Source organism: Neomonachus schauinslandi, chromosome 5 (genome assembly GCF_002201575.2).
Source record: "Neomonachus schauinslandi chromosome 5, ASM220157v2, whole genome shotgun sequence".
Taxonomy (NCBI): domain Eukaryota; kingdom Metazoa; phylum Chordata; class Mammalia; order Carnivora; family Phocidae; genus Neomonachus; species Neomonachus schauinslandi.
This window is the reverse complement of record NC_058407.1, coordinates 130570567-130597085: the sequence shown is the minus strand read 5'-3', so window position 1 is coordinate 130597085 and position 26519 is coordinate 130570567. Positions and strand designations below refer to the sequence as shown.

Below are 26519 nucleotides of genomic sequence, written 5' to 3'. Positions count from 1 at the left end.
AAAATGTTAAATATGGGTAATGGATATATTAATGTTCACTGTACTAGTTTCTAGTTTTCTGTGTGGGAATTTCACCTTGACTACTAAAAATAAAGAACTGGAGAGAAATGAAAAGGAAAAACTGCATCAGTGTTATTCAGTGTAAGTCCTACTTAAGTATCTCATCTCTGGCTGCAGAAACACTCCAGTAGATTCTTCCAATTACCCAATGTTCCCCTGCACCTACCCAATCCAACTCAGTCTCCAGAGAAAAATAGGATCCTGTCACTAGCTTGCTCTCAATTCTTCAAGGTGCTTTATCATCCACCTCATTAATGAAAAAAAGTATAAACTCCATTGTATGGCATACAAAACTTCCTATATCTGCCCAAAGACCCCCTGAGCCACTGAACGCATAATTCACTGATTTAAAACTCACAATCTTACCGGTAGGTACAATTGTTATTTCCACTTTACAAGATAAGCATACAGGCAGAGGGAATGTAAGCAACGTGGCCAAAACTACATAGTTAGGAAGTGGCGCGGCTGGGATTCAGGATTCTGACAGTCTGACTCCCGTCCACGATCCTATCCACAGCAATACCCTGGGCCCGACACACTGTAGGTGCTCCATAAACGCTTGTTAGGTGAGTAGTGTGCCAGAGCTTAGTTGTCCTTTTTCATCTAATCCCGAAAAGAGGTGTGAATCCTAACCATCCTGTTTCTCTTGAGTCGAGTCAGGTCAGAGATGATTGTTACTGTTCTCCCCCAGGCATCCGGCGCTGCACTATTCAACGCCCCCCGTTTCATGACAGCTTGAGTAGCATCACGTCTACGAGAGCTGCAAAACCTTTTCTTATTTCATTTATTTTTGGAGGAAGATCGTGTGGGAATGAGGTGTTAGAGACCACTGGTCCCCCTAGGATGAGGGCTGCAGGTAAGGATGGCCCTACTGACTTGAGAAGCTGACTCGCCCAGCGCGAAACCCACGACTAGAGACCTGAGATCCACTCCCTCACCCCCAGTGTCAGGGGCTTGAACCCGGATCTCCAGCAGGGCCCCATCCAGGCCCGCCTACCTCGTCCCGGCACTGCTTCTGGCACATCTGGCAATACCAGCGCAGCTTCTGAAGCCCCTTGGATTTGATCCTGTTGGCGATGGCCTTTGGGGTAAGAAAATCTGACTTCCCCATCGCGACCACGGTAGCGACAACTTTGCTGAAGCCCAGCGCCTCGCCAACCGGAAGCGGAATGAAGCTGTCGGGGAGGCAGGGGGAGGAGTGGGCGGGCCAAATACCAGCCGCGAGCCGGAAGGAGGTGGGGCCTCCGGAGGCTGAGCACCCAACGCTCGCGAGGCTTCCCGTCCGGCGGGAGGAAGCGAGACTAAAGGGGAAAACTGGGTGGGAGGGCGCCTCGGGAAGGTCCCGCGCATGCGCGGTGAGGCCTGTCTGACCGACCTTCAGCCGGGCCGGTAGCACCATGTTCTCTCGGGCGGGCGTCGCTGGGCTCTCGGCCTGCGCCGTGCAGCCGCAATGGTATGGCAGTTTGCGGAAGGAACGGGAGGGTTGCGAGGAATGGAGGAGTTCGGTTAGGGGGAAGAGGAAGCGAGTGGAGGCGAGTGGGAGGACACGGGTCGCAGGGCCTGCGAGGCCCCCAGTCCCTAGGAGGCCCCGGGAAGCCCAGATTGTAGGAAGCCCCTCAGATCCGGGAAGGGTGCTCGAAGGGGCTGCGGTGACAGTAAGGGCTCGCCACGTCTCTTGAGGGGGAGGTGGGGCGGGGTGAGGGCCACGAGGAGCGGTCATCTTGGACCACGGGGTTGAGACTTTAGTCTGAATTGATTTCAGGGCGGTCTGGGATTCACTCAACTAACACTCACGGAGCCCCTGCTGCGTGCGGGCTGGTGAAGACCGAGTCTTTCCCCGGGCCCACAAAGGGGGTGGGGAAGACCTAAGAAAAGGTCTAGGGAAGGTTAGGTTGTGCTTTCTGTCCTTGACGCCTTTTGGAACCCTCTAGTGCTGGGCAGGGTTTGCATGGGCCAGTAAGACCTGTTCGATTCAGCCAGGACGTGTATGCAGCGCGGGCTCTTTGCTGGGCACTGCTGAGTAAAATAAGTGCCTTCGTGGGCTTATGGTAGTTCGGGTGCAAAAGGGACCTTAAAAATCCGCCTGATGGCGATCGGAAGGGAAAGACACCTAGCCCTGTCTTGAAACCATTATGTTGAAGCAGTAACCCTGCAAGGTCATGAAATTGTCCGAAGGTCCTGAGGAGGAGGAGATAGATGGCTTTCAATGGCCATCTGTTAACTGCCGTGCAAGTTTAAGGAATTTAAACATTGGTTTCCGAAAAAAAAATTGCATATTAGAAGGCCACGCAATAGGCAGATAAACGTTGGTTTGTGGGTTGTACCATATAATAGGATGAAATGTCTTAAAGCTAGACAGAGTCTGGAAGAATTTCAGACGCGGTGCTAAGGGGATTATTGGCTAAAAGCTGAGTGTAGCAATTCTCCGGTTTTACAGTAAAGAAGAATTCTAACGAGCTGCAACGCAAAACTAGATTTTGTGTCCTAATTTTCATGTGGAGGGACTAGAAAGCCTTAATGGAAATAAGTACGTTTTTCACTAAGGAAATAATTCGTAACAATAGAGAAAAATTTTAGGGTAATGAGTAGGATGTGAATACCTACATAAAACTGTTGGTGGATTTGCCTTCAAAGTCAGATTTTTTTCTAATATTGAAAATGAGTATTCATGGCAATTAAATCACCATAGTTGGACTCTCAGTCATGTAGGTTGTCCCATTTGTTAATCACTCAGCACACATTTGTTGGGTGCCTGCCCTGCACCAAGTTGGTACTATGGAAAGTACTAAAAAGTGGTGCTAAACAAATACATATGGTCTTAGTGAGCTTTATGGGACAGTTTCTGCCATGCAGTGGCGCTCAGCAAACATCAGCTCTCCTTCCCCTGTTCCGGTGCAGAAATGTCATCTGTCAGTATTTTCACCCAAGGTAGTATCCGAATTCATCTTTAAGAAATAGAAAGAGTTTCTGAAACGACAAAATATTTTGCGTAAAATTGTAGCAATTTTTAAAAAAACTTGTAAGGCAGTTTGAAGATCTTATAATAAAGGATGGTTTTAGGGCGCCTGGGTGGCTCAGTTGGTTAAGCGACTGCCTTCGGCTCAGGTCATGATCCTGGAGTCCCTGGATCGAGTCCCGCATCGGGCTCTCTGCTCGGCAGGGAGCCTGCTTCTCCCTCTGACCCTCCCCCCTCTCATGTGTTCTCTCTCTCTCTCTCTCATTCTCTCTGTCTCAAATAAATAAAAAATCTTTAAAAAAAAAAATGGTTTTAAATAAGAGTAGTCTGACGGAACTGTTAGGCTCCTAAATTAGAACCTACATCAGCAGATACAGGTTGTAATCCGGACCTTAACCCCTTTAGAATGTTGGTTTTAAATTGGTAGGTTATGAATATTCATCAAACATTAAGGGAAAGCATTTTCACGTATTCCATTATTCTGGGTGGCCTTTTGCTTCCTGTTCATAATTGCCTTTTAAATTCAGAAATGAAAACCATCTTAATGTTTCACACTCCACAGAATTAATTTGGAAGGGGAGAAAAATAGCTTTGCCTTTACAGAACCAGGAAGGGGCATTTTCTCCGTTCTGTTTTGGTCATTGGAAGCTTTAAAAATGCCATTTGTTACTGTTACAGGTTTTGTTTCAGGGAGGTTAGCTTACTAACATTAACTAAATATTAGGCCTTGTTAAAATCTTAGTGAAATTATATTAGTTGTTTAGGATATCAGTAAAATACCCAAAATTTCGGGAAATTAAACTTGTTTTTAAGTAGCATGTAAGAAAATGGAAATAAGGAAGAGAAGTGTGATTTTTTTTTTTTTTTTCCTGTCTTCAGATCAGGGGAAGATACATTTCTATTTTGTGTTCCCCATTCTCTAAAGTGGAACTGTTTTATGGTAGCATACCAATAGCCATTAATTGAATTATATTTGTGGAAAAGGAAGGGAGATGGCATTTCAGGAGACAGAAGGCAGATTACATTCAGAGATTGAGGTGGCAGATATTTATTTACTTGTAAAAGTAAAAAAATGTGAGGCATTGGGGTATGTAGTGTAGGAGATCCACTCTGGAGCCAACTACCGGGATTTGAATCTCGACTGCCACTCACCTGGCTGTGTGACCCTGGACAAGTTACTCAGTGTCTGTGCCACCATTTCTTCATCTGTTAAATGGAGGTAATAATAGTGCACAGTTCATTGGGTTAGCATGAAGATTAAATGAGTATTTGCAAAGAACATAGCGTGGTAGAAGAAATGCTGGTATGGATCCAGATACATGAATTGAAAACGACATTATGCAGTTCCTACATAAAATGTAATATAAGAAGGTTTATTGTACTTGCCAAACAAGACTGGATCATGGGTGGTCATGGGGGAAAAGTGCCAGGGAGTCATTTTTTGGCGGACAGGCAGGTGATGGACTTTCATACAATCATTTATTATTAGAATTAGACATACTTCATAATTTCCCCCTAAGAATTAGCTGATGCTGCTGCTTCCTTAATTTTTACATTTATACAGCATACATCTTAACATTCTTGCAAACTCTGAAATTTCTTTAAGGAATCGTTCCCCTAGCAACCTTGCTGGGACTCCCTCCTCTATTACTACTCTTAGTTTTGCTAACACTGCTGTATGATCATAGTAAATAATGGTAATCCACAGGGGCGCCTGGGTGGCTCAGTCGGTTAAGCGTCTGCCCTGGGATTGAGCCCCGAGTTGGGCTCCCTGCTCTGCAGAAAGACTGCTTCTCCCTCTGCCCCTCCCCCTGCTTGTGTGCTTGCTCTCTCTCTCAAATAAATAAAATCTTAAAATTTTTTTTTAATTTGATTTTTTAAACTTCAAATAGGAGCACCTGTGTGGCTCAGTCTGTTGAGCGTCTGCCTTTGGCTTGGTCATGATCCCAGGGTCCTGGGATTGAGTCCCACATCGGGCTCCCTGCTCGGCGGGGAGTCTGCTTCTCCCTCTGCCTGCCGCTCCCCCTGCTTGTTCTCTCTTTCTGTGTGTCAAATAAATAAATAAAATCTTTAAAAAATAATAATAAAATAAAATTAAAAATAACTTGGGACTCCCAGGTGGCTCAGTCAGTTAAGCGTCTGCCTTCGGCTCAGGTCATGATCCCAGGGTCCTGGGATCGAGTCCCGCATCAGGCTCTCTGCTCAGCAGGGAGTCTGCTTCTCCCTCTGCCGCTCCCCCCACTCATGTACGCTTGCTCTCTCTCACAAAAAATAAATAAAATCTTTAAAAAAAAAATAATGGTAATCCACAACCTCTGACTTTTCTATCCACTATATCTGATATGTTTTAAGTTTCCTCAGTAATCTCCCAAGGATTTCTCAGGATTTGATGCAGTTTCCAGAACAAACAGCTGATTCAAAACTTTATATTTTCATTTGCAAAAATTATATATTCAGTAGAGCAAGCTGCCCCTAAAGAGAGTTGGGATCAGCTTATGGTTATTCTGTATGTACTCAAATTGTACCTAAAAATAACGTAGACGTCTTTAGAACTGAATGAAAGCTAAACATGAGAGCACTTCAAAATAGGAAATTAGGGCATGTGCACAGCATAAAGAATCACAAAAGATCCTACCTCTTCATACCTCTCACTTGGGATACTTGTGGAAACCAAAACATTCTGTGTTCATCCAAATATGGCATGCAATTCAGATTTATTCCCTGATACTCTCTGACTAGAAACTTACGTCCGTTAAATTGGAGTATTTGCCTAAATCCATAATGTCCAAATGTCACTCCTTATAGTCTATACATTTAGATTGGTTGGGGTGAAAAAGTAGGTATTACAAAAAAAAAAAAAAATCAACAAATGATGTTATTTTCCAAGCGCCATTATGAACAGATGTTAATGGAATGGTCAGGTCAGTATGTCAGGTAAGTGCTCTGAAACAGCAGAACTTGTCAGTTTTTGACAACTTCTGTCTTATCCGTTAGTGGATCCATTCTTATAACTAAATCTAAAGTTTTTCATGTAGTCTCCGTCCTCTTCTCTATATTTCTTTGTCTATGGCTGCATAACACCAATAGTAAGATATATAAGTCAGATTTTGGGGCACCTGGGTGGCTTAGTCGGGTAAGCGTCTGCCTTTGGCTTGGGTCATGATCCCAGGGCTCTGTGATCGAGCCCCACATCGGGCTTCCTGCTCAGCGGGGAGTGTGCCTCTCCCTCTCCCTCTGCCCCCCCACTCGTGCTTGCTCTGTGTCTCTCTCTCAAATGAATAAAATCTTTTTTTTTTTTTAAGATTTTTTTATTTATTCATTTGACAGAGACACAGCGAGAGAGGGAACACAAGCAGAGGGAGGGGGAGAGGGAGAAGCAGGCTTCCCGCCGAGCAGGGAGCCCGATGAGGGCCTCAATCCCAGGACTCTGGGATCATGACCTGAGCTGAAGGCAGACGCTTAACGACTGAGCCACCCAGGTGCCCCATGAATAAAATCTTTAAAGAGAGGGAGAGAAAGGTTGTTAAAAATACAGGTTTTGGTTATGACCTTTTCAAACTTTTTATGCATATTATATACATATAATCACAAAAATGGGATCATAAAACATAATTTTATAATATCCTTTTCTGAAGGTATTGTGAAGAGGCTTTATTTTTTAGTACAGTTCCAGATTTCTAGAAAAGTTGAGTACAGAGGGTTCCAGATACCCACATCCCACTCTGGACAGTTTCTCCACTTAACCACATCTGGCATTGGTGTGGTGTATGTACTACAATTAATGAAACAATATTGATACATTATTAAGGTGCATGGTTTCATTAAGGTCATTCTTTTTGTGGTATATTCTGTAGGTTTTGACAAATACGTAATGACATGTATCTACCATTACAGAATAGTTTCACTGCCCTAAAAGTCTTTCCCCAGAATCCTAGCAACCACTGATCTTACTCTTGCTGTAGTTTTGTCTTTTCTGGAATGTCGGATAGTTGGAATCAGACAGTATATAACCATTTGAGATTGGCTTCTTTGCTTAGCAATATACAGTTAAGGTTCCTCCATATCTTCCGTGGCATGATAGCTCATTTATTTTTATTGCTGGATAACTCCATTGTATGGATGTACACGTTTTTCCATTCATTCACATATTGAAAGACATTGGTTGCCTCCAGTTTTTGGCGATTGTGAATAAAACTGCTATAAACATTTGTGTGCAGGTTTTTGTGTAGACATAAGTTTTCAGCTCAATTGGGTAAATACCTAGAAGCGTGATTGCTGTATCATATGTTAAGACTGTTTCGATTTTTAAGAAACTGTCAAACCATCTTCCGAAGTAGTTGTACCATTTTGTATTCCCAACAGCAATCAGTGAGAGTTCCTGTTGCTCCACATCCTTGCCATCATTTAGAATTGTCATTTTAAAAAAAATTCAGCCGTTCTTGGGGCACCTGGATGGCTCAGTCAGTTAAGCATCTGACTCTTGGTTTCAGCTCAGGTCATGATCTCAGGGTTGTGGGATCAAGCCCTGAGACAGCTCCATGCTGGTCATGGAGCCTGCTTAAGATTCTCTCTCTCTGCCTCCCTCTCCCAAAAAAAAAAAAAAAAAAAAATTAGCCATTCTTACAGGTGTGAAGTGGTATTTCATTGTTTTAATTTGCAATTCCCTAATGACACGATACTGAGCGTCTTATGCTTTTTTGCCATCTGTTTATCTTAGGCTTGTGTTTAGATCTTTTGTTCATTTTTTATTTGGGTGGTTTGTTTTCTTACTGAGTTTTAAGAGTTCTTTGTATATTTTAGATAACAGTCCTTTATCAGATAGGTATTTTGTAAACATTGTGTGGCTTGGATTTTCCTTCTCTTAATAGTGGCTTTTACAGAGCATAAGTTTTTTTTTTTTTAATTTTTATTTATTTGAGACAGAGAGAATGAGAGAGAGAGAGCACATGAGAGGGGGGAGGGTCAGAGGCAGAAGCAGGCTCCCTGCCGAGCAGGGAGCCCGATGCAGGACTCGATAGAGGGACTCCAGGATCATGACCTGAGCCGAAGGCAGTCGCTTAACCAACTGAGCCACCCAGGCGCCCCCAGAGCATAAGTTTTTAATAAAGTCCAGCTTAATCATTTTTTTCTTTCATGGATCATGCTTTTCATGTTTATCTAAAAACTTAGAGCCATACCCAAGGCACCTAGATTTTCTCCTGTGATATCTTATAGAAGTTTTATAGTTTTGTGTTTTATCCTTAAGATCTATGAGTCATTTCAAGTTAATTTTTGTGAAAGGTGTAGGATTATTATCTAGATTAATATTTTTCCATATGGATGTCCACTGTTTGGCACCACTTGTAGAAAAGTGTATCCTTTCGCCATTTAATTACCTTTGCTCCTGTATCAAACATGAATCAGTTGACTGTATTTGTGTGGGTCTATTTCTGGATTCTCTATTCCTTATGCTGTCTGTTTTATTCCCCAGACTTACTCATTCTGTAACTGGAAGCTGGTACCTCCCACTCCCCTTCACCCATTTTGCCTATCCCCCACCACCCCTCTCACCCTGGCAACCCTCAGTTTGTTCTCTGTGTTCGTAGGTCTCATTCTACTTTTTGTTTGTATTTTCATTTGTTTTTGTTGTTGTTTTTGACTTCACTTATGAGTGAAATTCTGGGTTCTCTCTTCCAGTGATCTAGTTGCCCATTCTTTCACCAATACCATACTGTCTTGATTACCACACTTTTATAGTAAGTCTTGAAATCAGGTAGTGTCGGTTCTCTGGCTTTGTTCTTCAATATTGTGTTGGCTATTCTGGGTGTTTTGCTTTTCCATATAAATGTTAAGATCAGTTTATTGATATATATAAAACAACTTGCTGAGGTTTTGTCAAAAATTGTATTGATCAAGTTGGGAAGAATTGGTATTTTAGTAACATTGAATCTTCCTATTCATGAGTATGGAATCTCTCTCCATTTATTTAGATCTTTCATCAGTTTTGTTGTTTTCTTGTGGCATATTTTGTTGGATTTATATGTAGTCTTTTTCTGTGTGTTTTTTAATTGTGGTAAAATACACATAACAAATTTACTATCTTAACCATTTTTTTAAAGATTTGTTTATTTCTATTTATATGTTATATATATTATGTATATTATATTTATAGATTTTATTTATTTGAGAGAGAGAGAGCACCAGCTGGGGAGAGGGAGAAGCAGACTCCCTGCTGAGCAGGGAACCCCCCTTCCAGCCCCCCACCTCGGAGCTCCATCCTGGGATCGAGCTCCATCCTGGGATCGTGATCTGAGCCAAAGGCAGACGCTTAACTGACTGAGCCACCCAGGCACCCCCATCTTAACCATTTTTAAATCTACAATTCTATGATACTGTTTTTCTTTTTTTTAATATGCTATTTTTCTAACTTGAAATTCCTGAGTGTTCATAGCTGATAAAAAGAAAGCAGTTGACTTTTGTATATATTGACCTTGTACTGTGCAACCTTACTATAATTGGTTCCAGGAGTTTTTTTGCCAATTCTTTGGGATTTTTCTACATAGACAGTTGTGTCATTTATGAACAAAGGTAGTTTTACTATTTCTTCCTTTCCAATCTGTACACCTTTTATTTCCTGTTTTGTCTTACTGCATTAGGTAGGACTTCCGGTACAATGTTGAATAGGAGTGAGGAGAGAGGACATCCTCGCCTTAGTCCCAGCCTTAGGGGGAAACTCCTAGTTTCTCATCATTAAACCACAGGGGTTTTGGGTAGATGTTCTTCATCAGGTTCAGGAAGTTCTCTATTCATAATTTGCTGAGGGTTTTATTTTTACTGTTAATGGGCATTAGATTTTGTCAAAAAATTTTTCTGCATTTATTGGCCATATGATATTTCTTCTTTAACCTGTGGGTGTGATGGATTATATTATTTGTTTTTTAAATGATGAACCAGCCTTGCATACCTGGAATAAATCTCACTTGGTTGTGGTATAAAATTCATTTTAATATATTGTTGGATTCAATTTGCTAATCTTTTGTTGAGAAATTCTGCATCTATGTTCATGAGAGACAATGTCCTTTAATTTTCATTTCTTACAATGATTTTATCTGGTTTTGATATTGGGGTAATGCTGGCCTCATAAAACTAGGAAATGTTCCCTCTGCTTCTAATTCTACTTCCCTATTTTGGCACCAAAATCCATGTTCCGTGAGTTAGAGATCTGTATCTCAAGGCTCAAAAATATCACGTTTCCCAAGCCCATTGGACATTTCCACCTTGTCCCATGGTCTTTATGTCATATTCATTAAAATTCATTATCTCTAGAGAGATCATCCCCATTCAGTTTTTCTACCTTGGTTAATGACACTATCCACTCAGGTCACTAAATTGGAAATCATTCTTACTGGTTTCCTCTTCACTCTTGAGAACTTGCTCATAAATCTAGTCTTCCTGTTGCTTTGCCAACATGTTAGTTCACATTCTTGCCTTCTCCAGTCTGAAAACTGCAGCAGCCCCATGCAGTCCCCATGTCATCAATATTCCAACATCATTTTGTGTTTTTCACTGCCATCTGAGGTACTTTACTGAAAAACTAAACTGGTTGTGGGCTTGTATGTATTCATTGTTTCCCTGCTACCTATAAAATAAAATTTAAAATTACCCAACCTATGTCTCCAGCTTCAAAACTACATCCTGTTTGGGAATGTCCTCCTTAGGCCTTCTTTCTTTATGCACAAATTCACAGATTCTTCAGTTCTCCCATGGAGCTTTCTGAGCCAACACAGACACTTTGTGGAGATTTAAGGCCTAACAGATAATTTCTATCTGATAGCATGTTGTCTTCCTTAGTAGGGTGGCAGTCCTCTCGTATTTATCTTTCATAAATGAAGCTTTCATAAATGTAGATGTGTGTGTGTATATTTAACATACATTGAAGTCAAATCATTTTTACTTTTATGCATTAGCACTGTAATCATAAAGATTGGAAAAATATTTAATGTACATTTTATGTAAATCTTAAGTTTTTATGAATCTTGTTTATGAGATAATAGTATGCTTCCTATGGTCACAGACCATGTCCGGGAGCATAGTAGATGCTTAGCACATTTTTCTTTTTTAAGATTTTATTTATTTATTTGAGAGAAAGAGAGAGCATGAGCGGGGAGGAGAGGGAGAATTAGGCTCCCCGCTGAGCAGGGAGCCCGATGCAGGATTCGATCCCAGGATCCTGAGATCATGACCTGTGCTGAAGGCAGACGCTTAACCGACTGAGCCACCCAGGCGCCCCTGCTTAGTACATTTTTTCTGAGTTGAAGAAGAACTGGTTTAAATAAACTGTACTTTAACACATGTGGTCATGTTAGAATGTATAATTGATCCTAAGTGTTCAGTGAACTAAGGAAGTCAAGGTAGCTTTTTATAGGTGGCTGATCTTGGTTTTAAGTATACTTGGATAGCCTAACAATGGGAAGGACTTTTTTGTCATGGAAACTGTACAGGCAGAGGCATGAAGGTGGGACTAGGAGCATGTGTGATCTCCATCGTGACTGGTGGAAGGTCTGTGCTGTTAAGGCAAATGAAATGAGGCCTTTGGTAGTAAGGTTTGGTATCAGTATTAAGGGATTAAATATGTGTGTGTATGTGTATAAATATCTATATATCAGAGTCCTGTATTTAATAGATTGTTTTTTTATGGGGCATTCTTTAAATGTATTTGATAGTTTTTCTTGTATCAGGGGCTCTTTTTCAGAAAACTAAAATATTTTTAAAATCTTCTTTTTCAGGATCCAAGTTCGAAATATGGCAACTTTAAAAGATAGTAAGTACTTTATCTCAACATGTGAATTAAGAAAAGCTAATTTTTGACAAATAGAAATAAAAATATGCTGCTGTAGCCCATTGTATATTTGATAAAACTTGACAAAATATTCTTTTTGTCAATTTGTGTGTGACATTGAACTGGTTTTGGAAAAGACCAGTGTGAGGCAACACACGGTGGTTCTGATTCTGTTGTCTGTACCATGACAGTGATATGAGTAGAAGAAACTATTTAAATGTTTTTAATGTGTGCCGCCCTGTTCTGCGGCCATCCTATTCTGTCTAAGTGGCAGCTGGGTTTGACCTTCTGTTAGCTTTCCCGTGGCCTCCTTGCCTGTCTGAGCAGCGGCTGGCTTTCACCTTTGCTCAGTACTCGTTCTAACTTCAAGCCTCAATTGACATCATGCTGTTAATCGATGGTCTAAGTGCTACTTATTCTACCTCACAGTTTAGAAAGCTATTGCGATAAATTCACAAGTGAAATGGTAACTCCTTTATCATAACACAGTATTTCTCTTTTTCAGTTACCAGGCGACTAAAGTCAATCAAAAACATCCAGAAAATCACCAAGTCTATGAAAATGGTAGCGGCAGCAAAATATGCCCGAGCTGAGAGGGAGCTGAAACCAGCTCGAGTATATGGGATAGGATCTTTGGGTAAGTGAAGGGTATAATTCACAAATTATGAAGAACTGTTTAACAAAGATCACCACTAATGACTTTTATTTGGTGCTTGGTGACGACAGGTCTAGTCTGAGTGTTAGACAGTCCTCGTTTTTCACAACAATCCTACAAGGGTCAGAACTGCTAGAGTCCCTGCTTTACAGATGAGAAACACTAAAATCAAGTACCTTGCCCAAGGTCACATACTTAGTGGTTTGGCATCAAAGCCTGCCTGTTAACCGCTGTATGTGACTGTGAATATTGAAAATACTTTGAAAATTTTCCCAGATTATTAACTGTATATTCAAAAGAACTTAGAAATATAGTGCATTCAACTCAGGTGCTTGACGTCGTCCTGTGATGTTGTGATGTTGTGATGTGCTGGTTTAAGACTGCGGGGTGCAGAGGTGATACCCTGCAGTGGAGTTGACTGAGCAGGCATGGACAGGACTCATGAATACTTGAGTGGAATGTTTAAACTCAACCATAAAGAAGGCAAATTTTGCTTATTAACTTTGCGTGAGAAAATGATAGAGCAGTAGGCCTTGGTGGAAATGAGTCCTCGCTCTAAAAATGCCACATTTCGTTTCATGTAACAGGTGCAGAGGACAGTTGGTAGGTTAGCTTTCAGCGATCCTTATCAACTCCAGCCCTTTGCTCTCACGAGTCCCATTCACTGCACAATAAATCCTAAGCACGTTGGTGGCTCAGTAAAGTTTGGTTGATAAATTACATATTTATATGAAAAGGGAAAGTTATTTCAATATTTACCTTTTTTGCTGCTATGAATAAGTATAATAAATTTGTTTCCCTCCAAAGTCCATAATCACAAAATTATCTCATGAAACTGGCTTAGATGTCTGATTAGAGTATTTGTGGTAAAATATTAAAAATTCAAGCCAAGGCTGCCAATCAGTTCTGAAGTCCTTCAAACCAAATACTACCTGCTAGATATTAAGTGGCTAATTATTTTAAATATTTAAATTAGAAAATTTTAACAGGCATTTTATGCTGTACAATATAAAACATAAAAAGAGACTTAAAAGAAATATTCTCCCCATTCCCCTGAACTTTGGAGTTGAATATTTACTTCTCTCTGCTTTTGGTTTGTTTGTTTCAAAATTTTATTTAAATTCTAGTTGGGGTCACCTGGGTGGCTCATTTGGTTAAGTGTTCGACTCTTGATCTCAGCTCAGGCCTTGCTCTCAGTGGTGAGTTCAAGCCCTGCATTGGGCTCCATGCCCAGGGTGGAGCCTCCTTTAAAAAGAAAAAAAAAAATTATCTAGTTAGTTAACATATAGTGTAACATTGGTTTCAGGAGTCGAACTTAGTGATTCATCACTTATATATAACACCCAGTGCTCATCACAATAAGTGCCCTCCTTAATGCCCATCACTCCACTTCTCTGCTTTTTATGGAGGGACCTCAGGTGTTGGCGTTTGAGAATCCCTGCTCTATAATGAAAAAGGTAATAGCAGGAATTTTGTTGAAATGGGCGAATGTGGTGGCTGTGAAGATGCACCTTGTACCCCCAGGGGCACCAGCTGCTGGAATTCACCCTGCGTTTGCACCCGGGCCATGCCTAGCCAGCACCTGAGCAGGCAGGATACTTGAGCAAGCACGTTCTTGGGAGACTTGCAGCCACCCCAGTGGTCTTGCTGAACTTCCCCTAAACTGCACAGTGGTCCAGGAAGCTGCCACCCGACCTCTCTTCCCTCTTTCCCGCAGGTCAGAACTGCATCATGTTGTGATGGCCCTTCTGACTCCTTCCTGCCTTCTCCCACAGCCATTTCCTCTGTTTTCCCCAGTAAAATCTGTGCATATTTCATCCCATTTAATCCCCTCTTGGCCTCTGCCGCTGACAAGGCTAGACCAACCAAGTGAGGTGGTCAAAACAATCCCCAGAATAAAAGTGGCATCTGCTATTTTAATGCCAAAAGTTTTTATAAGAGCTTGATATGCAGATTATATGAGCAGGTCAGTAAATATTTGCTTCTTACTTTTTTGCTTGTATACTGAAGATTTGCATCCTTCCCAAGTCTGGTATCTAGGTAAGTTGGTACTCTGTAATTCAGACCTCCTTATAAATTCTTTAATTGTACTAGAGATTTCTTTAAGTCAACATTTGAGGTAAATTGACCATTAGTTGGCCCTTGGAGCCTTTATCATATAGAGAATTAAACCTTTATGGTTTTCAACCTGATTATAAATGGAATAAGTACACAGACAGTTTTGATTATATCAGATGCCACCTACATTAAAATGCATCATTTCGAAAACAGCCAACTCTTTCAGCTCTTTTGTAAATTAGGGATCTTTGCTTTATTTCGTATATGTTACATATTTTTAAATTCTTGCTTTTTTGTTTGTATTTAAGCTCTGTATGAAAAAGCTGATATTAAGGTGCCTGAAGACAAGAAGAAACACCTCCTTATTGGTGTGTCCTCAGATCGAGGGCTCTGTGGTGCTATTCATTCCTCAGTTGCTAAACAGATGAAAAGTGAGGCGGCCATGCTCACAGCAGCTGGGAAAGAAGTCATGCTTGTTGGAATTGGTGATAAAATCAGGGGTATACTTCATAGGTAATTTAAATAGATACTGTTTATGTGTAAATGGGTGCAAGCATGAATAAGTGGGAGTATCTTTGATAGTTTATTTCAGCAAGGTGTGTCTTTTTTTGGTTACCTATTTTTATACCCATAGAGAGGGTTTTGTTTTGTTTTTGTTTTTTTAGGACAATCAGAATATATAGATTTCTTCTGTTTTTTTACTTGTGTTTCTCCTTCATCCAACCCATGAGTGGAACACAGTAGGAATATCAAAAGCTAGTTGCCATTTTAAACAAACAAGGACTCTGAAGAGCTAGCACAGCTTGGAAATGTCAGAAGTGAACAGCAGTTAATTGAGATGGGAAGAAGAGAAATCAAGGCATAGAGAAATATAACACAAGAGAGGCCTGATTATTAGTCCTTAGTTCTTAGCAGCCACTAAATAATCATAATAATGGATGGAACAACTCCATTCAGTGAACACCCCCCTCCCCCCCCAAAAAAAACTTGATCCAAAGTGATAATACTTTCCCTCGTTCCCTGTGTTATTTCGGCAGAAGTATTCCTTTAAACTACTCTGTGTGATCTGATTCTCTTGTAGGACTCACTCTGACCAGTTTCTGGTGTCCTTCAAAGAAGTGGGAAGAAAACCTCCTACTTTTGGGGATGCGTCCGCTATTGCCCTTGAACTGCTAAATTCCGGATATGAATTTGATGAAGGGTCTATCATCTTTAATCAGTTCAGGCAAGAAAAATTTAGAAATCGAAGCTTTTTCATGCTTGTGTTCATCCTTTAAAATAAGTAAATGCTTACTTAACAGTTTATTATTTTGAGATTGACATTTGCTCGTATAATTTCTAGGTCTGTCATCTCCTACAAGACAGAAGAAAAGCCCATCTTTTCCCTCGAAACTGTTGCAAGTGCTGGTAAGTAGTTTTTGCAGGAAAAGGATTTTTCTGTGTAGAAAGCAGAGGTTTATACCTTTGGGAAAATAGTGTTTGTCAGGATGGCCTGTTTTCGGCAGTAACAGAACCGTGTTGGGCTTTATCACCGTCTGTCAGTGGCTTCCATGATCTCTTGATCCATTCATTAATGACTCTGACTCCATTCCTTCATTAAGAGAACATAAATAAATAAATGATTAGACGTGTTTTCTGTTCTCAGAGATTGAAGAGCCTAGCTAGAATTGGCTTTGCAGTCTCTGTCTGGGCACTCTCCCGAAGCACAGTATATTCAGCAGCTCTGGAGTCGTGACGTGAACAGTCCTCACAACTGATTTGCGTTGACCCACTCAGTTCTCTTGTCTTACTGTTTGAGTAACGTCATCATTGCTCAGGGTAGCATCATAGAAATAATATTCTGGAACCGATTTTATTTTCCTGAGGCATTTTCCCCTTCTGTACATAGTATTTCCTGTATTAAGATGTATACTTTTTTAACATTTTAATGTCTCTGAAGTTGGGATGTTTCTGCCAGTCAATGGCATGCCATTTTTAATTGTTGGTATTTTCTTTCTTAATGGTCTAAAATCGGGGTTATCATCCATAGCATTTTAAGTTTGATGAAGTACAATACTTTAGCACTTTACCCTAATAAATGAAGGTTGAGGTGTGCCACTAAATTTCTGCATTGTAATCAACAAGATGTAAGTCGGTCTCTGATTCCTGTCCCCCTCTTCTGTATTCCATTTCCCTCTCATTTACCTGATGGACACCTGCAGATTTCTCCAATAATCAAATGGCTAATTTGGGATTTTTGTATTCCACTAAACGAGTTTCAGTTTTTTCATTCATTCTTTTATTTTTTAAAAAAATATTTATTGAGTATTTGCTGACATTGTGCCAGGCACTCTGTTTGATGCTATCCAGAGGACCTCATGACCATGAAATGCAGAGAAGTTATTTTAATTGTTCGCTTCTTAGGTTTTAGTAAGTTAAGCATTTACAGTAGAATATCAAATGCTTTGTTTACACATTATATTTTGGTGAAAGCCTATAATCTATAGTGTGGAAATAGATGAAACTTTCAGAACTGAATGTTTTAACCTATCTTACATTGATTTCTGCTCTGTAATTATTAAGGGTTTTTAGACTGGTAAGCTGTTTTTGTTTAATCCCTCTGTGCACTATGTAACTCCAAAGAAATTTATGACTTGTTCTTTCAGAGAGCATGAGTATCTATGATGATATTGATGCTGACGTGCTGCAGAATTACCAAGAATACAATCTGGCCAGCATCATCTACTACTCTCTAAAGGAATCCACCACGAGTGAGCAAAGTGCCAGGATGACGGCCATGGACAACGCTAGCAAGAACGCTTGTAAGCACACAGTGGATCTCTTCTGAAAGCGTTATTCTCTTGCTGAGAGTAGCATGAGGACCTTTGCATCAAAAACATTACTGTCCCTTGAGTAGATCAGGAAACAAGAGAACAAGGATCTAGTCCCAGTCCTCAGTTCTCTTGTCTTACTGTTTGAGTAAGACACTGATTCTGCCACTGATTCTGTGACATTTTTGACCAATGACCATCTCTTTCCTTGAATTTTTCCGTCTCAAAAGACAGACAAATAATCATCTCTGCCTTTAAGGAAGTATATCTCACTTGGTAGGCAGTAAATTTGCAAGTACTTTGAAAAGGTATCTATGGAAGAGGTAAAAATATCTTTGTGAAATTTTTTGAGAGGCCAGGTTTGGTACCCAAAAACACATAAAAATTCTTATTTTTAAATTAAGCAACATACATCTCTGAATACATTAAGGAATGAGTTATTCTTTCGTAGTGTGAGATAGTGTTGTCTAATCCCTTTGTTTTGTTTGTTTGTAGCCGAGATGATTGACAAACTGACCTTGACGTTCAACCGCACCCGCCAGGCTGTCATCACGAAAGAGTTGATTGAAATCATCTCCGGCGCAGCAGCTCTGTAAGTAGCAGCAGATTGCCTCCAGACACTTTTCCTCCTCTCTTCCGTGTCAGCTGGCTTAACGTGACGATGTTTCAGTTTCACTTTTGTTGTGCTAAAGGTGAAATGATCTGTTGCCTAACCTTGTAATCTACCTTAAGGATATAAAGATTTGGTGAAAATGAGATCTCTGGTTTCTTCTGCTTCTTTCAAGCTGAAACCTTTGGGGTTAGTTTCTTCTTTTAGAAATCAGTATATTGTTAGCTCTCACTTTCCTAAAGCATTAGGAATAAAGATGTAAATAATTTAGTATCATTTATAAAATCTGTCTTTGGAACTTAAAACATTACAAACCAAGCTTTCCAACTATAGGACTGGTTTTGGGTTTGGTTTCACTTAACTCTTGGGTTTTTTGGTAAATCTTGGTCAAAATTGGTTCTTACTAAATTTTCTATGTTAGTACCATATGATAATGTAGCATTTTCCTCAAGAAAATTTCTTGGTTGTCTAGAAATGTTAAGGTTTATGAAACTAGGGTTGAGAAAATGGGGAGTCTATTTTTAAAATGACTAAACTGAACCCCCACCGTGTGTCAAGTTCAGTGCTAGGAAGTGTCAAAGGATGTGACCAAGGCTTTGCTGTTGTAACAGGATAACAAAAACATGTAGGTAATTGTGATGAGAGGTAAATGTATAGTAAGTTATCTTTGACTCTTCTTTCTCACCTCCTCCTAATTGGTCACTAAGTTCTGTAAATTTTACCTTGTTGATATCCCTTGACTCTTTCCCCTTTATGCCCACCTAATGCAGATCCTTGTCATTTCTCTCCTGAATTAATAAGGATATCAAGTGCCCCTTATGTGTCAGACCCTGTGCTAGACACTGAGGATGTAGTGGGGACAGTATTTGCCCTCAGAGAGCTCACGGCCTCCACAGGGAAACTCTTTTCCTCTTTTCTAATTATCTTAGAAATTGCAGGAGAAAAGAGGGTCAGCGTACTATGGCTCAGAGCCAAGAGCAGTTTTGACATTTTCAAAGGGTTATTTTGTTTAAAAAAAGAGACAGTATGTGACTCACAAAGCCTACAATATTTACTGTCTGGCCTTGCAACAGGCTGTTACAAGGAAAAGAATAGAATCCATTCTCTTACATAATCATCCTGCAGAACACCTTAGCTTGAGATAATGTGATCCTGTGTTTTCTGGCCACCAACACTCTCTAGTCTAGTCCTAACCACCACGACTCACTTCCCCTTGAACTTCACCCGCATTGATGTACTTCAGTTCTACAAACACGTCATGTGCTTTTGCCTGAAATGCCATTCTTTTCTTCCTTTTGCACCCTGGATTCTTCATCTGATAGACAGACTTCCATTTCTCTGTCTCCTGAATTGAGAGAAGCCTTTCTTCCAGGAAGCCTTCCTTCACCATTCGGGTGGAGCACCCTTTAGCATCCTGTGCTTCCCCTTTTCAGCATTTACACTATTTTATTAGGAATTGCCTTTTTATTTGCCTGTACTCCTGTGGCTTGGGAGGGACTGTGTCTTACTTTTGTAGCCCTGCCACCTGGCACATACTTCCTCGGTAAATACTTGTTGAGCGAATGAGTGATGTGCCCTAAGAGGTGGAAATTCAGAAGAGGGAGAGATAACATTTCAGTGGGTGTGTGAAAATGTGGATCCATGTTTGCGAATCAGGGATAGATAGGTTCGTCACTAAGGTGAAATTTAAATTGGGTATTAAGTAATTCCTTAAATACTTAAGGAAGTATTATCTCCCCAGGATAGAAACTGGGCAGAATGCCAAAGAGACACATAAAACTGATGGAGACCATTGTATAAGTTGTCAGTCAGATCCATCAGCTTTGCTAGTCCAGGCGTTCTTGTCTTAGTTTGCTTTCCAAGCATGACTTTGTTAAGACTAACCCATCTCTCAGTCTAGTCACTAATGTTGTGTTAGCATCAGAGAGTACAGTGCAATGATGAATGGCCCTGCCACTTCCTAGCATGATAAACTTGGCTGTGATACTCTTTCTGTGACTCAGTTTTGTCCTATAACATGGGGGCTAAGGCGAGGATTACATAAGCATATTATTCATTCTCTTCCTTGCTGTATGTCCTACTGCTAATGCTAAGCTGTTTTCTTCTTGGGTGGTAAGTGTGAGGGGGCCTGGGGGAGAGAGCTGCATTCTGAAGGTTCTAGGGACTGTGATCCAGGGAACCAAGGATCCTGTTTTGCTCTTGAAAAAGGAATGCTGGGAATAAAACGCCAGGAGACCGCATCTGCAGTATTGAGGACTGCCCTCTTCCTTGACTAGAAACGTGGGAAACCTGGCTAAAAAGGAGCAAAACCAGGGGAAATGAGGAGAGGGACATTGGGACATAAAAACTGAGAATCAGAAATTGACTATTAAATTTTGGCTCTCTAGAAAAGTAGTCTAAATCCTTTAGGGTTGGCTGTGCAGTCCAAGCTTGGAGTGTGTATATGAGTGGATTGCATGCTCTGTAACCTATCAATTATTCTGGTTAAAACTTTACTATTTAATACAAACACATTTGACTCCTTAGTAATACACTGTGTGCTATTTATCGGGAAAGTAGTGGCTTCAATTACACTTACGTAGTCTTGCCTTCTTGCATCAACATGGTTTTATTGTTCCAACCAGAATGAAATTAGTAACTTTTTTAACAGGCATCGGATCTGTTTTAAAGGAATAGTTTGGTAACTAATTTACATGATTTCCTCAAGATACCGAGTGTGGAAACGGATGTTTTTAGTTGGAAATGATACCTGATTAACTAGCATGGATTGCTTCTTGACTGGCTTGTTTTGTCTTTTTTTCTAACATAATAACCAGGGATTAATGAAAACCAAGTTTCATCCTCAGACAAGAGGTAAAGTGGCAATATTTCACACTCTCTCCCCTAACCCCACCAGAAAGAAATCTAGCTAGATACGATTGACGCTGATTAAGCAAGTGAAACAGATTCTCTGAGATTTAGATTTTGGCCCATTTATAGTAGCTGCCAGCTTGTGGTAGCATATGGGTAATGCCAGGCACTTTTTTTTTTGATTTATTAAATAAACTTTACGGATAGAGAATTAGCATTATTTTGAAATATTAAATATAGACTGGTGGTTCTCAAACTTGATGGTCTCAGGACCCCTTCATCTCTGACATAATAGAAGAGAGCTAGATTCTCATTTGTTTCTGTATTCATTCTGTCCTGATAGTACATGTCATTTAGCCCTGGAAAATGCTACCATGTACTCTTGAGAATGAGTAAAACAGGCAAATAAGAAAGTAGTTTGCCTTCATGGACTCCGTGGAAAAGTCCCTAGACCAAAATTTGAGAACAACTAGTATATAGAAACATTTTATTGTGTAAAGTCAGTTCTTTAAACCCCACTTAAATAGGTATTGTCTCTTGACATCATTATTTTTCCCTCCAAAACTGACTTTTATTTGTTCTGTACTTTGTTTTTCAGGTAAAGAAGGAAAATTCAGCCAGCTGATTTTATTTTTAGCTTACTGTTGTCCTTGTCAGAAGAAATTGTTGGTCCATTGTTTAAACTACTAAAGACAGCAAGAGGTTTGTAAATTATCTTACAATAAACAACTTACCGAAAGAAAATCACTGTCTTTTCTTGTTATATAGGAACAGTAGTTAATAGTTTTCAAAGTGGGATGTTAAAAGTACTTAAAAATATTGACCTGCTACTGCTAAAATTTTTTGGTAAGAAGATAATCTAAGAGCCTCTGCTGATTTTACAGTTCCAGAACACCCTTCGCAAGTCCAGAGTATTTGGGGTTGGGGGGAAGGAAGAGGCAGCAGGCCACAAGCTAGCCCAGGCTTTCATTCTTCTGCTCTTTCAAAAAGAACATCCAACAAAATGAAGTAAAAATGCTATTGGAGTCATTTGCTCTTTCTCATCTATGGGATATAGAATTCCAGGCATATACTTACTTTAAATTTTAAATATCAGGGCATCTGAGTGGCTCAGTTGGGTAAGTGACTGCCTTCGGCTCAGGTCATGATCTCAGGGTCCTGGGACCGAGCCCCCCGTTGGGCTCTCTGCTCAGTGGGAGTCTGCTTCTCCCTCTCTCTGATCTCTTTCACACTCGCTCTCTCAAGTAAATAAATAAAATCTTCAATAAATAAATAAATAAAATTTAAGTATCTTTTCCAAGCACTGAGAAATCTTTCAGTATGATAATTCATTCCATATTCACATTTAGATAACCATTAAGATTGGATGCCTAACCTGATTATGCACAAGTTGGCTGTGCCAAAATGTCAGGGTTTTCCTATTTGTTTAAAATAGGGAAATTATTTTTTTAATTACAAAAGTAATATATAAATTACAAAAAGAACTATAAAAAAATAATATATAAAAATATAGGGGCGCCTGGGTGGCTCAGTAATAAGCGTCTGCCTTCAGCTCAAGTCATGATCCCGGGGTCCTGGGATCGAGCCCCGCATCGGGCTCCCTGCTCCGTGGAAGGACTGCCTCTCCCTCTCCCACTCCCCCTGCTTGTGTTCCCTCTCTCGCTGTCTGTCTCGCTGTCAAATAAATAAAAACTTTTAAATACATATATATATATATAATATACCCATTCTCATTTAACAATTTGTATGCTGCTCTTGACTTTTAAAAACCATTAAATACATCTATTTAGAAAGATTTCTTCAAATGCTTTATTATTTTGCCAACAACTATTTTCACAAAAATGAAGTGAATGGTAAGTAATATAAAAATTGATGAGCAACCACAAGCCTGTAAGGAGCAGTACTGCCTTCTTACAAGAAAGCTGCGGAAGAGAAACTGAACAGCACCCAGGGTCCTTTTCTAGCTTCCCTGAGCCTTTACAGGAATCACTTGACGGGTCGATGAATGAGGCTGAGGCATCGGGCAGACAGTACGTGTGTTCAAACTACTAGATCACCTTCAGGAATGTTAGCGAGGAATGGGGCTAGGTGGCGTTTTTTATCTTGCTTCTAAACACGTTGGCCCATCTCCAGTTTTGAGGACAACAGAACACTTCCATGAGGGTGAACTGCATATTCTAGACAACACAGCAGGAAGAAAAGCAGGAATGTAAGCACATTGTCGAGTAAAAATCTGTCAGGCTCAACGTGACAGACTCAGAGGTTCAGAAGAGAGGACAACAGTTGTGGGGGCCTCATGGTGCCAGCCCTCCGTTTGTCTCTGGAGTATGGACGTTCTGGTCTATCAGTGGTGCTATGTCAGGTGCCTCGCTCTCCTGGGTTGGAGCTCACTTCCTGTGTCACACTTTTCCCTCTCTGATGTTTTGGTGGTGTACATCTTCCAGGTAAATTGGTAAACCTTTTAAGAGCTTGCATATCTTAAAATACCTATTCTATGACGTTTTCATGGAGACCCCGCTCAACCCTTACTGGTGGTGTGATCTTGGGCAAGTGACTTACTCTTTCAGTCTTAACATCTGTGAAATGGAGATGAAAATAGTACCTCATAGGGTTGTTAGGAAATGAGCTAATGCTTGCCAAATACTTAGAATCTGATACAGGGTGAGTGCTGAATACAAAGTGATGCCCCCAGTGTGCTTGGGGCCCCCTAGGCCTGTGCTGTAACCCGCTCAGCTGGGTTCTTTCATCCTGGTCCCCAGCACTTCCACGTTCCACATTTCACTGGGACAGGATGGTAAGGACCAGGGGTCCTTGGGTGAGTCAGCACTCTGCTTTCAGGATGAAAGTTCAGTCTGCAGGCCCTGGGTCCTACTGGTGTGTCAACAGACAGTGGATAGCAGCCACCCCTTGTCCCCGCTGCTGCAGCTCTTGGAGGAGGTGCTTGTCTCCTTACCACCACTCAAATCCGATTCTCTCAAAATAACACCTTCACTGAGAGAAGACATGTGTGGTAAAATTCACTGTTTTAAAGTCCATAATTTGGGTTTTTAGTATAGACAATTGTGCTCTAATTCTACACGTTATTGCAAGATGAATTGTTCTAGAAGGCATACGTTTATTGAGCACTGACTGCCCGCTAGATACGATGTTGTATACTGGGCACTGATGAGTAATTGAGGTGAACTCCTGAAGTGTACAGCCCAGAACAGAAAGAACGATGAGTTTCGTTTGGGGCATCCATCAAACACTAATTAAATGAGTTGTAGAAGGGATATCCAGATAGACATTAGTTGTTGAATAGACACAGTTAGTTACACTAGTCTGAAACTTAGGAAAAATTTAGGATAAACCGTTATGTTAAGGAGTCATCTTTATATAACCATGCAAATTACTGCAGTGAAGCATATAAAAAGGGAACAAATACTTAAAAATTAGGCAAAGGCATTAGAGGAGAAAGCAAATATTTGCTATAATTGAAATCAGGGTTCTTACTTTGGGAGGAGGGAGATATGAAATGGGAGGAGGTAAAGAATATGGAGTTAGGGGTTTGAATCAGGCATCAGTATGTACTTCAGACTTTTGGAATATTTATATTTTCTAGTTTTCTCCACCAAAAGGCCCCTGAAGCAATGACACCCCAGTAATAATGAAGGTCAGCTAGAGCCCATATCTTGGTTTCTAAATAGCGAACGAGAGCCCCTTAGAGAGATGGCTAATTCTAAGTCTAGGGCAGGGAAGAGCATAAGGTGAGCCTGGGAAAATCTTGTGCCACCAAGTATGGAAACACTCAGTGAATGACAGAGGCATGTTAAAAGCACACAGCAACTGGCCTGAAAGGACTCCTGCTGGCCAAATACAGGATAATTTAAGCAGCAAAAGAATAATAATGTTAAGAGATTCTAGCTCACTGGATAAAAAGCATGTCTGACTCCATACTAACATCATACTAGAAAAAATGAGGGAACTTTCTAGAACGTCTGCTAAGAAAGGTAGAAAAAAACGCTCAGATTAGAAAAATCAACGCTTAATAACTACCAGAGTAATGACTGACTGACTCAGTAAGAGATCAGACATGGATGCTCATAAAACCACAGTGGCGAAAGGTTGTGGAGAAGCAGGTTATTCAAATCGGCTCAAAGTATCACCTTATGGATTACTTATTAATCTCAAAGTTAAAAAAAAAAAAGGATACCTTACAATGGTGACTGGTAGATACCTAACCTTTACAAATGACCAAACTTTGTCACTAGTGATGGCACAACATGACCCTTGCTGTTGACCTGTGTAGGAATATTGTTGCCAAAAATGTTTAGCTTGAACCTAATCAGGTGAGAAAACAATCAAAGATTGCAAGACATTCTATAAAATAACTGTCCTAAAAAACAAAACAAAACAAAACTCCTAGACTTTGCAAAAATGTCATAAAAGACCAAAAAAAAAAAAGCCCAAAAAACAACGGGGCGGGGGGGGGGGGGGGGGGGGGGGGGGGGGGAGTGCTGATCTTATTAAAAAAGACTATAGAGATGTCAATGAAATGCAAGGAGGGATTCTTAGATTATGGATTGAAAAATTAAAAAGCTAAAAGGCATTTGGGGACCATGGGAAGATCTGAATACCCACTGGATACTGGGTAATACTACTGTATCACTCTTGAGTCTGTTGTGTGTGACAATGGTATTATGGTGTAGCAGAAGGTGTGATGCTCCTCCCAGATCCTCCCGCCTCCACCCCCCCCCCCAGTAGGACTTAGGGGTGTGTCTCCCGAGCTTCTGGAACTGTGTCAGGACACAGCCCTCAGCACTTAACCCTCTTTGGAATCCTCAGCTGGAGACTGCCCTGCCCCAGATCACAGCCCCCTCCCTCCTGGGCAGCCCACACCCAGTGCCTGCTCAGTGTGGGAATATAAAGCCAGTCCCCCTTGTCTGAACTCACAGGATGTCTCCCTTCCCCCACCCCCACCTGCTTTCCTTCCCTGGGTCCTGATCCCAAGAGCACTCCTATAGACTGATCTCCATCTCAGAGGCTGCTTCCTGGAGAGTCTCACTTGGGGCAATTTTTTTTTTTTAAGATTTTATTTATTTATTTGACAGAGAGAAAGTGAGAGAGGGAACACAAGCAGGGGGAGTGGGAGAGGGAGAAGCAGGCTTCCCGCTGAGCAGGGAGCCCAGATGCCAGAACTCTGGGATCATGACCTGAGCTGAAGGCAGATGCTTAATGACCGAACCATCCAGGCGCCCCATCACTTGGGGCAGTTTGTATTGGAAGGGGTGGAGGCAGTAGATACTAAGACAGGAGGATTTTAGGAGCTGGGTCAGCCACCTGGCTGGCCCTGAGGACCTCAGCACTGGTGGTAGATGGAGCATGATAAGCCCCTGGCACAAGGTAGGTAGTTCCAGAATGTGCAGGCTGTAAAACTTTTACCAGGGGTGAACTAGGGCGGTATAAAGTGGAAACAAGCTGGTATGAGGTATCAGTGTTCAGATATTCAAGCAAAGTGGGGACAGTAGGACTGTAAAATAATACAGGCCAAAAGGGCTGTACTTCGCTGTGTATTAGTCAGAAGCCACGTGAATGAACTCACGATAAGAGAAGTTAAGAGGTGGGGGAGGAAGTCACCTGGTGAGTTTTAGAGATGGTTCCCGGAACAAGGGTGGGTGAAACAGACAGATGGGCAGCCGATGAGTGGGCTCCTCAATCTGTAC

At 40.9% G+C, this 26519-nt stretch overlaps 2 protein-coding genes across 3 annotated transcripts in view; one reads left to right on the top strand and one right to left on the bottom strand.

Moving 5' to 3' along the window:
- KIN (Kin17 DNA and RNA binding protein) overlaps positions 1–1299 on the bottom strand; it is a 33551-nt gene extending 32252 nt beyond the window's left edge. The window contains exon 1 of the mRNA XM_021696718.2: positions 1058–1299. Coding sequence (XP_021552393.1) covers positions 1058–1171 — 114 coding nt within the window. The 5' untranslated portion in view covers positions 1172–1299. The remainder of the gene's footprint in view (positions 1–1057) is intronic.
- Positions 1300–1354: 55 nt separating this feature from the next.
- Positions 1355–21551, top strand: ATP5F1C (ATP synthase F1 subunit gamma). 2 transcript variants are annotated; one of them, XM_021696785.1, is made up of 10 exons: positions 1355–1513; positions 11782–11816; positions 12340–12471; positions 14856–15060; positions 15629–15772; positions 15890–15954; positions 17193–17348; positions 17853–17949; positions 20784–20820; positions 21416–21551. In XM_021696785.1, the coding sequence occupies exons 1-9, from the start codon at positions 1458–1460 to the stop codon at positions 20788–20790; spliced, it is 897 nt and encodes a 298-aa protein (XP_021552460.1). In that variant the 5' UTR covers positions 1355–1457; the 3' UTR covers positions 20791–20820; positions 21416–21551. The 2 variants fall into 2 exon arrangements, with proteins under 2 accessions (XP_021552460.1, XP_021552461.1); XM_021696786.2 differs by lacking the exons at positions 20784–20820; positions 21416–21551 and having other exon boundaries at positions 1396–1513; positions 17853–17953.
- Positions 21552–26519: the final 4968 nt, after the last annotated feature.

What these genes read in the sequence shown, in the direction of transcription:
- ATP5F1C (XM_021696785.1), top strand. Translation starts at nt 1,458, where the DNA reads ATGTTCTCTCGGGCGGGCGTCGCTGGGCTCTCGGCCTGCGCCGTGCAG. An exon ending in ATATGGGATAGGATCTTTGG is followed by an intron (nt 12,472 to 14,855) that starts GTAAGTGAAGGG and finishes TTTGTATTTAAG; the next exon opens with CTCTGTATGAAAAAGCTGAT. An exon ending in ATCATCTTTAATCAGTTCAG is followed by an intron (nt 15,773 to 15,889) that starts GCAAGAAAAATT and finishes TATAATTTCTAG; the next exon opens with GTCTGTCATCTCCTACAAGA.